Source organism: Etheostoma cragini, chromosome 8 (assembly GCF_013103735.1).
Source record: "Etheostoma cragini isolate CJK2018 chromosome 8, CSU_Ecrag_1.0, whole genome shotgun sequence".
Taxonomy (NCBI): Eukaryota; Metazoa; Chordata; class Actinopteri; order Perciformes; family Percidae; genus Etheostoma; species Etheostoma cragini.
The window spans coordinates 1,813,472-1,825,281 of NC_048414.1; the positions used below are offsets into that span (position 1 = coordinate 1,813,472).

Consider the following 11,810-nt stretch of genomic DNA (forward strand, 5'->3'; position numbering starts at 1 on the left):
GATCAGCCAGCGGGAGTCATTGCTAACTCACCTCAACAAGAGGCTAATGCTGGTAAACAACGGCAGGGACAATGCTGGGATTATGCTAATGTTCCCCCAGACAAGACCAGGATTTCCACAGTTTAGGTGGTTTAGATTCAAGCTGAGCTCGGCCTCCAGAAGATTAATTTAAAGTTATACTTGTAAACTACAGCTGCTCCCCTTCACTGCCTCTAATGAGTATGATTCTTTATTACGCAGGGTGGAGGTTATTTAAAGATTACCTGATCACTGTTTGGTAATCAGGATTAGGTCCCCCCCCCCCCTCAACAACAGTCTAATCTCACAGCTAGGTCTGGGTACAGCCACGGATTTTACCGACTAGACTCTACAGTCAGTGAGTTGTCATTTCATTCAGATATCTGGAGGTGAGATGACAATAGTTCAAATGGCCAAGCCAGTTTATTTTGGAGCATGTTTGAACCCCCTTCCCAAAAGTCTTCTTGTTTCATATGATACAGACTGAGATCGGTTCGGGATTTTTTTAATCGATATTGGATGATTTAAATGAAAATCTATTTGAAACAGCTTTATTTACCTCCAAAGGGCAAATCAGTTTTTACAGTCCCCCGAAACGAATACACACATTCATACTGCCAGTCATTAATGACAGAGGGAGCACAATTATAATTAATTGCATATTTCACCTTGATTAAGAACAATAATGTAATTTTTTTTGATTCAATGAATGACTCAATACTTTTTTTTTTTGTAAAGTTTTAAAGACATTTGCATGATAAAAATGTAAACCAGCTATACAATAGATTTCTTATCTGCTAATTAACTTATTAGTCCTAACTTTGAACCGGCAAATTGCATTTTAAGCTCCTCTTTTGTCTGCCTGTGGAGAGCTACGTGACACATGAAACCGCATCGGTGAGGACCGGTAGCCCTGCACCAGGCGGACACACAGCTGACCACCTGCAGGTGGAGGCGCTGGAGACGGGCTTGGGCGCTGTCGATTTGGGTCAGTCCCGCAAGCGGTTTCAGGAAAGTGGCTGCATGTGTCCGACCATACACAGAACATCAACGCCGGTTCAGGACTACAGCTGACCCCGGACACGGAGTGCGGACGAGAGTTTACGAATCGTGCTTTGGCCGCGCTAAGACACGCCCTTCAATTGCATCCCACAGTATATACTGCTAATGGCCAACATGTACAGCTCTTATCCCCTGTCCGATCGGCTATCCTAACCTTAACCACTCAAGCTGTCAATGCCTAACCTCAACCAATCGAGTGCTATTGAAGGGCGGGTCTTGGCGTGGCCATACTAGGAGTCGTAATTTGGCCTCCTGGACGGGTGAACTGAGACTCTGTTTCCCGTTTCCGTTTCATTGGGCTTTCTTTTGGAAGGCTAGGTGCCAGAAATCGTCACCTACTACTAGTGTAATGTCTGTAGATATCCTTTACAGGCACATAGGAACACTTAGAAGACAACCACACGTGAGTTCTCTCGGGTCTGGTCTCTCGGTTTATGAGCTGGCCAGCGTGAACAACAACAACATCTGGTCTGTCTCTTCTTCGGCTCTCAACGGCCTGGGCTAGATTAATGACACCTCTAGGTCACTACCTGTCATTACAACTAGCTAATTAGCCTCAGTTAAACGCTAACGTTCGCTACTAGTTAACAGAATATAGTGTCTGACGTGTACAGCTGTGTGTGTGTGTGTCTGGCCTGCCCCCGCATTAGGCAACTGGCGAGTGTTAAGAGAAAGGCCTATCCACAGAACTAAATAATATAAACCATCGTCGTGCAAAAAATACGTCAATAACAGCTTCACAACTTTGACATCAATACATTTTTGATTAATCGTCCAGCCCTAGAGTAACGGTTAGTCTTTTGAATCGGAATTCAAAGTAAGTGAAGGAAACGTTGATGCAATTTAGGATCTGAGGATATACCACATGTACCACTGACCTAGGCGCCAGACGGAGATCTTCAAGATCTTTAAATACTGGCTCAAATTTTTTGTTTGCTTACTGTTTCATGTCACACAAGAAATCAAACACTATACTGTAAATCAGGGGTGTCAAACTCAATTTTCCCTAACTTATTTATTTCCTAATTCTAGCATAGTTACAGAGTGTTTTTATACAACAGTGTTCATAAACATGCCTGGTCCCTATCAAATAAACCAATAAATAAATAAGAGCCACACTGGAAAATAAGAATCACGTAAAGGGCCAGACATGTTTAGTTTACTCACATGCTTTTCTTTCATCGAAAAATACTGTATTGTACTATAGATATATTGCACGTCTCGTAAAGTCTTCTCACTTAGTTTGGTTGACACAAAGCTCAAAAAATGGAACTAAGCCATATACAAAAAATGCCCAAAAAAACCCTGATGCGGTTCCAAATTTATGTTGAACCTAAATTGATATGCAGGCCGGATCTAAACCTGCTAGGGGCCAGATTTGACACGCGTGTGCTGCACATGTTCTTACATCGCGGCTGTTACACATAAATGCGTCTTTGAAACACTTGATTCATCAAACACGATTCAGGCCTTTCCAACTTATCCTGATTTTCATTTTGTTCATGGAGATAAACAACACAAACTGAAGTATGAACGGAATCTTCAAGCAAAGTTCAGCTTGATGATCTTTCATATTTTTAGTTGTTTCAGCGTGAAGGAACAGAACATCTGCTCATAGGTTTTTGTCCAATAAATGGCTGACCTGCGTTGACCGCGTACCTTTGTTTATTTAGTTCTGTTCACTTGTCAATTAGCAACGTGAAACCTCCCTGAACCGCCTTGTCTGCACTCAGACGGAGCCGCAGGTGAGAAAAAGCTCCCTTCGTCAGTGTAATTAGATGAGAGAAAGTGCCATCTGTTGACGCTCACTGGTGTCTCGCTGCTGCTGCTTCCATCTTCCGTATTCTTCCTTTTCTTCTCCCCCCTCCCCCGTGCACACTGCTGTCCTTGAGATTGTTTCTAAATGTGATGACCGCCCACGTTTTACATCCGCAGGTACTGCTTTCCCTTTGGACGGCCAGATGGGGCCCTGAAGGCAACGCTCTCGCTGCAGGAACGGGTACACGATCACATTTAAATACTTCTGCACCTTCAATGTGCTTGTAGAAACTTCCTGTGAGGGGTTTGTGAGTGCCCATGAAACCCTCTGGTCTGGTTTCTGTTCTGTGTTGCTGAATTCTCCAACATGCCTGAGATGGGTTGGTTGGTTGGTTGTGTTGTTTGAAGGTTTTGATGAAGGACATCACCACGCCTGTTCCTCCTGAGGAGATGAAGAAACTGGTGCAGAAGTGTCTGGAGAACGCAGCTCAAATCAACTTCAGTCAGCTGATCGACTACGCCCAGATCAAGGGTGAGAGGTTTTACTTTTTGAGCCACTCAGATGTCACTTCAGTTCTCTCGGTACATGACTCCACCTCAGTCAGGGTTTCCATTCCCCTGGTGTTGGTTTTTTTCTTCATTTTTAATTTACATGTTAAAAACAGGTGTGTAAAAGCTGTTTTCTTTACGTTGTTGGACCTGCTGCTTCTTCTACTGTAGACCTGCATATTTACAGGCCTTCTCTTTGCATTAAAGACCACAAAAAATGAGTGCAGAGGTTAGAAGAAAAGAAGGAGATCATTAAGATCTCAAGGGTTCATCCTCTGAGAAACAGGATATCAGCAGCATCCGGCGGTGATATGTATGCTTTAGTAGGGAAGGAATCAGTCAGCCGAGGCTCTTTTCTAGAGATTCAGAATCTCTTTTAAAGGGAGTCCTGGCCGAGACAGCCGGATGAAAAGTTTCAGATAAAAGACCAAACAACAGAGGGGCATAAGCCGAGATCTTGTTTCGATGATTCTTCTAGTTGTGCCCAACGTGGGCGGGTCTCAATGTAAGCGTATGCATAGAATTCACTAGTGATGGCCAAATGAGGCTTTCATGAACCAGTGTCTTTATTTTCTGAGCCCACTAGATGGCGATCTTGGTTTTAAGAGAAAGGCCTAACCCATTGTTGAACAAAGAGCGCCATCTAGTGGACTCAGCAAATAAAGACACTGGTTCACAAAAGTAAAGACAGTGGTTCACCAAGCTTCATTTGGCCATCACTAGAATTCACTACACGAGGAAAAGCTTGTCTAAAATAGTCCGATGGTCAAGATAGGCCTGCACGATATTGGACAAAAAATGATACTGTGATATGTATATTGAGATATTAAAAAAGAAACTAACTTTTAAAAGATGACATAACTAGCTCTTATGGGAAATAATTAATCCTTCTCGACTACTGCGGTTGGTTGTGTCCAAACGTCACACACACACGCTGCCCACATGGCTACAATGGCCCCCCCAAATCGCCTATCAACCTTCGCAAGCATGCGCTAGCATGATTTTCCTCAACTGGAAGAAAAGCAAAAGAAAGGTCAAATGTGAGCATGTGTATTAATTTGGGAACCTATAACTAACAAAAAACAAGGACTTAACCCTTGGGTAGTCTTCTCGTTGACATGCAAGTTTTTTGTTTTTCTGGGTCAAAATTAAAAACTTAATAATTTTTCAACATTTTGGTCATCTTGTTTCGACAGTTTTTGTGGCTTTTCCCGAAATGTGTCACTTTTTTTCAAAGTTTTTGTCACTTTATCAACGTTATTGTATTCATTTTGTTAAATTGTTATCAACGCTAAAATATTTAATTAAACACCCAAATTCAATGACAGTATGGAACCATCCACTTTTATTTTTTATGACAATTTGATGGAAAGAAACCTAAATATCTGACAAAGAAACTTTTGGATGGAAAATGGGTCAAATTTGAGCCGAGGACGACAGGCGGGTTAAAACAAATCAGCAAATGACCTCAAACAGTCACTGATCTGGGTTCAGGAAGACCACATGCTCACCACACATCAGCTTGGGGAACATATTTGTAGTGGTGGGGGACCCGGAGAAAACCCACGCACACACGGGGGAACACACAAACTCAACACAGAAAGGCCCGGGACGCCCCGGGTTCGAACCCGGGACCTTGTTGCCTAGAGGCCACAGTGCCAACCACTGGGCCAGCGTGCTGCTGACTTAAAATACGTATTATTCACTCGTGTCTTTGCTCCTGGGGGTTTTCCTGTTGTGTTGGGGCCTGCAGTGGACCCTCAGGCGGCTCCGGAGAAGCGACTAGAGGACATGATGCGACTAGGAGAGCTCTGCATCGAAGTCCTGCAGCAGAACGAAGAACATCACTCCGAGGTAATCTGTTCATTTTCATCCGTCCGGTTTGTTTTAGGACCGCCCGAGACTCGGCTCTCATTCACTCAGCTTCATGTTTTTACTGTAGATCAACTTTTATTGTTATATATTTTTGAACATAACAGACAAATACAATTGAACACGATGCTCCTTATTTATATATATATATATATATATATATATATATATATATATATATATATATATATCTCTCTTTCTCTTTCGGTTCCGGCATCATTTTAAAATCGTATCTTGTTGATAAGAGCATTAAAATTAGAATCAAGAGACATTTAGAATAGATAAAAATGTGTGATTAATTGAGATTAACAATGCCATTAATGCCATTAATCACAAGTAACTATTTTAATTGTTTGAAGACCCTAATCTGTGTGTGTGTGTGTGTGTGTGTGTGTGTGTGTTAGTGTGTTATTATATTAAAGTTACACTTGACCTGAGCCTGGAGGCCAGATCCAGTCTGTGACTACTTTAAATTGAGTAATCATTTTCATGTTTAGGCAAGGCTGCAAAATCCGACGTCAGGCTTTTTTAATCGCACATCACAGCGAAGTGTTTCTTTGAAATGAAAGCGCTGGACAGCTAATATTTTCTTTTTTTTAAAGTTTAATCTGGGTGTTTCCTGTCTCATCTGCAAAGAGAGAGGTAATGCTCTCACGAAATACAATCTGCTGAACAGGCAGAGGAGCATTATGGGTATGAGAGGGGGGGGGGTGCCAAGCTCCAGAACAGATCACACACAGGGAAGGGGGCAGGTTCTCATTCAGGATTACAGTTTCAGGTACACATAGCACGTTAAACACAAGTTACTCTACCCGAGAGCAAAGAGGGTTTCTTTGCACACAAGACAGAAGTAACTCAGCGTGGGAATTAAGCAGCGTCTCGTTATGTTGATGTGATTATTTAACATTATTTTGTTCACCTCTAATTAAATATGCATGAAACAAGGACGAAACAATTAGTCCAATTACATTACTCTTGAGGGAGAAAATATTCCCTGGGTATTTAGAGTAGAATGACTTTCTTTAGGACCAAATGTCCGTGTTTTTGCTGTTGTTTTTAACAGGTTTTCTCTTGTGAAGCACATTGTGACTTACGCTGGAAAAGGTGCTTTATTAAAAAAAAAAGTATTATAGTGACATACAGTATTTATGTCAGGAGTAGCTGACTCTTCTCTGTGTTTTCGGCGGATTTATTGCATCTCATGCACTCTTATTTTCTTCCTTTTAATTAATCTTCAGCGTGACGGCAGCAAAGACGCCACGAGTCACTTGATCATTTCATTAACGTTTTTGATCACTTTTTTCGCAGCACTGTCCATTTTCCTCCGCTGGCAGCGCTCGTGCTAAAAGTGGGAGATGACACGGCAAGTGGCGTCGCTGCGCTGGGATCGGCGGCGGAGGCCCGATGAAAACAACGCCCACGGCCCATATGCAGGCGCCGCTCACGCGCCACGGTGTAAAACTGATCAGTCCTAGGTGTTGAGACGTGGAGGTTTGATTGGCCCTAAATGGCAGCGCGGCGCTCAGGCATCTGTTCCTGAGCTATTAATAACACGCCGCGCTCTGCAGCTGCCATGGCGACCGGTTGATCTCAGCTCCGAGCTTCGGATGTGATGTTAACTACAAATTAGAGGCTTTTTAGTCAGAGCGCCGCCACAAGCTGTCACAGCTTAAATTTAGAGATGAAGCATAATTGCCTACTGTCAGCGTCGACGCTGTTTCACTCCGGCTCGTGTTTCCTCTCGGCGTTCTCACCGAGGTTTCAAAGTTTTGCACGCCGCACTTGTTTAAGTCCCATATTTGGACCCTGATTGGCTCCAAAACTAGTTTATGATGTCACAAACCCACGCCAGCATGCCCACGTGTTGAACTCCGATTTAAAGTGAGCACAGAGGAAGTTTCCTCCTTGGGCAGATACATGTGGGAGCAAACTTCTGCATTTTTACAATTGATCCTGTTAGCAGTTGAAGGCTGATGGGATCACATGTGACTGGATTTGTACCTTTAACAGTTACGATTTAATGTGAGGAATAACATTGATTGGGAACACTTTATAATAAGGAGACATGAATTCACACATGTTTTCATGCATGGAGCAGGAATTCCTCCATGTGGTACTTCAGTAATGTACAAGCAGTAATAGTATCTCATGCATGACTTCATGCAGGAACAATACATCCATGAATGCATCGGTTAGGATGTTTTGATCTTCATGATTTCTTCTTGTCTTCTTATTTATCAATGTTAAAAGTGGACCAGGCCAGCAGTTTATTTAAAGGGCCACAACATGATGAAAGGCTCAAACACTACAAGTCAGTTTATGTAGCCTGTAACTTTAACTACAGATTTACCCAGGGGTTAAATTGGGATTTGGTATTTGGGGGGGGGGCTCTCCCCTAGGGGTGTCCGGGGGTATGCGCCCCCCCCCCCCCCGATCTTAGGCCTAATTGACATGTGCTAAACTGCCAAGTTAAGAGTCCATTCTCTACATTGTTGTAGTATCAACAGGTATTAGAGTATCTACATTACTGATGATAAGGCATCACTTGATTACACATTGTTTTACTTTCTTATGAAATAAGAAGTGACGCATACAATGTGCCAAATATAACATGCCACATGAAGAATGAAGAGACAGGGCCGTATATGACAGGAGCAACAGCTGAGGAGATCTTTGTCTGAGGGGACCAGGTCCACCTCACACAGACTTCCTTCTCCCGATCTCTCTCTTTGTTACCACACATACACAAACACACACAGACAGACAGACAGACAGACACACACACACATACACATACACATACACATACACACACGCACACACACAAGCATACGCACACACATTCTTCAAAGCAGCCAGCTTGGCGACTGAGTATGTAGTTTTAATTACTGGCTCCAGTGGTTGGCTCATTACAAACTGCCTATTATTAAGATAAAAATATGGTGATAAAACTGGTTAGTTTTAAAAAACATAGCCTAGGCCTGCCTAGACGCCCGTGTGCGAGCTGTGTGCATTGGTCGACTGAAAACGAGATTGATTGACATTGATTGTTCAGCCAAGAAGACCAAATAGACATGCCATTTCAAAACATCTTCAAAAAATTCATTGTCAGATATATCATGTTTTTAAAAACATAACTCTCATCAGGTTTTCTGTGACATCTCTCCAGTAGGCAGCTAACTGCGAGCAGGCTCAGCTTGCCTATGTGATCATCAGTAAAGTGTTACCATTTGATTGATTGGCGTCATTCTGCGGAGTGCAGGTCAAATATCACGGCGAAGGAACGACGTGCAAAACCCGTTTCGGAGCGTGAAGGTTTTGATCACTATCAAAAAAAAAATTGTGACAAATATGGAATGGAAGAGAGGATACTAAAGGAATAAGGACACGTAGATGCACTACATAAACGCAGAGATCAAAAGGTTTGGAACTTCACATAATCAAAATACATCAAAATCAAGAACTTTATTTTGCCATTTGTGTTTTCACACACAGGAACTCTCGTGCGGTTGTTACTCAGAAAGTCAAGTCAAGTTTAAAAAGACACACAAAGCATTTCCATTAGACATGAATTACATTGCACAAAACCATTAAAAAGTAGAAAATAAAAGTAAATTAAATTGCACTCCTAAACTTGCCAAAAATATTTAAAAAATCAAGGTTAAGGTGACCCCCCCCCCCCGACAAACCACTACAGACACCTTTATAAATCTCATTTAACTTGTTATCATTTATCTGACTGTCCTTTCTGCTTCTCTTTTTGTCTTCCACTGTGGAAAGGGAAGAGAGGTAAGTTTGTTGTGTGAATGTCCCCGTCCCCCCGTCCTCTGCTCGTGTTTGTGTTGTTGTTGTTGTTGTTGTTGTTGGACCGTCTCTGCTGGTTTGTCCGATCCTGAGCCCCATCAGAGCCTGTTCCCCCTGCGTCACCACCAAAAAGATTTAAAAACAGAAAAGATAGATGGATGAATTGTCTCACCAAGCACTGACAAAAGATTTCATTTTGTATACATTTGTCTTTCGTATATATTTCGGTATACTGTGTGGATATGAATGGGCCTATACATGGATATCGGCCAGGATGGGGGGGGTTGGGCCGTTTCTATCTTCTGCACCCTGACGCACCGTTATGCAAAAATTTACTGTGGAAATACCTTTATTTAGCCTATGCAAAGAAAAGGAATACAGATAACAATTCAATATATCTCTATGAAATGGAACGTATTATGTATGTTATGTTCCATAGCGCATTTTGTGGGTATACAGAAAGTCCTGGAGCATTGTTAGTGGGGATACTGCGTATACCTGCGTGTAACATAGACGCACTGCTGACTAATACCACACTGTACGCAATATTCTGTTACAAGTAAAAGTTCTGCATTGAAATTGTAAGTAAAAGTATGCAAGTATCATCAGGAAAATGTGCTTAAAGTACTCAAACTAAAAAAGTGGGAATCTGCATTCAAAATTGAGCCCTTTTTCCTTTTTGTAATGTAATGTGTAGTCTCACATTGTCGGCTCTATCTCCACAGCGCTGTGGAGTAAAGTCTGGCTACACCACAGATGCATTCTGGGACAGGAGAAAAGAACGCTGTGCTTCGGTTGCATTCAGTTAAACCAATGTTTCCCAAGCTTAGGGTCGGGACCCAAAATGGGTCGCAGACTAGATCAGCTGGTTGACATCTTCAACCAGACACACGCATCTCATTAAATTCAAGTCAGCTTTATTTAAACAAACGTTGGTGTCGGTCCTGAGCGACGATGGCAGGGGACAGACACACAGGAAGGAGAATAGAGACCTTTTCTGTTTTGGTTACTTTTATAATGGAATAAATATACTTCATGTAAATTTAAATTCATGGTTTTGTTCCGTAAATTTGGGTCCCGGGGAGACACCGAATTTCTCTTTTGGGTCTTGAGCTTTAAAAGTTTGGGAACCGCTGAGTTAAACTAATCCCAGTCGTGTTGGGCGGCGCTGCGCTCCGGACGCAGAGACGGTGGCTCTGCAGAATAATCTCGGGAAGGAACTTGTTTTGGTGCAACATATTCAACATATTCTTTGTAAATCTTTACAATCATCCACCCAAAGAACCTTGCAGGCCCGCCTTGTGGCCCATATACAAGTGTTCTTGAAAACTGGCCATTTCTAGCGCGTAGCTTGCAAGCTCAAAGTCAGTTGTTTTGAAAACGGCAACACATGGGCAAGGCAGCTTCATTTGTGTAGCACATTTTCAGCAACAAGAAGATTCAGAGAGCTTTGCATAAAACCTTAAAGAGTCATTATTAAAATTGATGTCTCGCAAAGAAAAGAGGTGTGAATGCCGAAGAATCGCTAGGCTGGTTTCATGCTGTTTGTTGTGAGTCAAAGGAAACTGAAATGGTGTGTTTCCACGGGTGTGATGAGTCGTCCTGAAAGGCCTCGAGTACGAGTACTTCTCTTTCTCCCCGTCTTTCACATCTGCCTATTCTGGCTCTTTCAGACACAGACGGTGCCCTCGGTGCATCGGTGTGCGATTCAAGGCTGGTTGCCCTTTTCTCTGCGACGTCCTGCAGTCGTCACCTGCGCAGGTTGCCCTCTGCACACGGCCCGGACGCTACAGCACTTTGCAGCTTTTTATTTCAAATCCTCGTTTAAGCTAAAGATAGTTCACATCTGCCTCCTTTTATTTAGATTTCTGCAGCTTTTAACGGGTCATCTTTCTCAACCCTCGGACTTCCGGGGCATTTTTACATTTCTTTTTTAAATTCACATTTTAAGGATACTTGCATATAACTTCATATCCATGCGTTTCATGTCAAAATGTTCAGAACAGACTCAGCTTTCGAGGCCCAAATTGCTTAATAGTGGATGATTTGGTGTTTTCACTTTCTCACACACACACACACACACACACACACACACACAGACACGCGCATGCACACACAATGAGGAGCATTAACATCATAGAAGACAAAGTTGAGTAAGTAACTTCAGCAGGCCCTGGCAACTTGGCAAAGATGGTGGTGGTGGACTGTGAGACAGTCAAGTCCACTTTTTTCGAAGGCAAGACCAGGACTAGTCGAGACAGAGTTAAGACCGAGTCCATAGAGGTTAGAGTCCAAGTCATGACTGAGTCCAAATAAGATACAGTCAATATTAAGAAAGAAAAAAAAAGATTCCTCTTTTGAAGGCACCTACCTCTTTATAATTTACTGAATGTGATGTGAGAGACAGTATATCTTTGATTTTAAGATGATTATTTTGTATAATTTCTAATAATCAAAAAACAAGAACATAGTACAACACTGTTGGAATAAATGAGGGCATATTATTTACTTTAGTCACAAAAGATTTCCCCTTAGTCACATTAGGCTGAAGTGCAACTTCACATTTTAGCTTTCAAGGCTTTTTATTTGGGTGAAACAAGAAAGTTGTGGACTGCCGATGGGAAATGTAAGGCAATAGAAGAACGTGAGTCTGGATTAGAGTCCGAGTTGGGACTCAAGTAACACTGCCCTGCTGTGAGGTATCCAACAAGTCACCGAAGGGAAAAGACAGAATGCGTTATTGGGCT

General features: G+C 42.4%; 1 protein-coding gene across 1 annotated transcript in view; it reads left to right on the top strand.

Annotated features, from left to right (window-relative positions):
• The window catches only part of cadps2 (Ca++-dependent secretion activator 2), a 159,242-nt gene that overhangs the window by 127,876 nt on the left and 19,556 nt on the right, over window positions 1-11,810 (top strand). Inside the window, exons 15-18 of the mRNA XM_034879016.1 lie at window positions 3,016-3,079; window positions 3,247-3,370; window positions 5,141-5,241; window positions 9,040-9,048. Of these exons, the coding sequence (XP_034734907.1) occupies window positions 3,016-3,079; window positions 3,247-3,370; window positions 5,141-5,241; window positions 9,040-9,048 (298 nt within the window). The remainder of the gene's footprint in view (window positions 1-3,015; window positions 3,080-3,246; window positions 3,371-5,140; window positions 5,242-9,039; window positions 9,049-11,810) is intronic.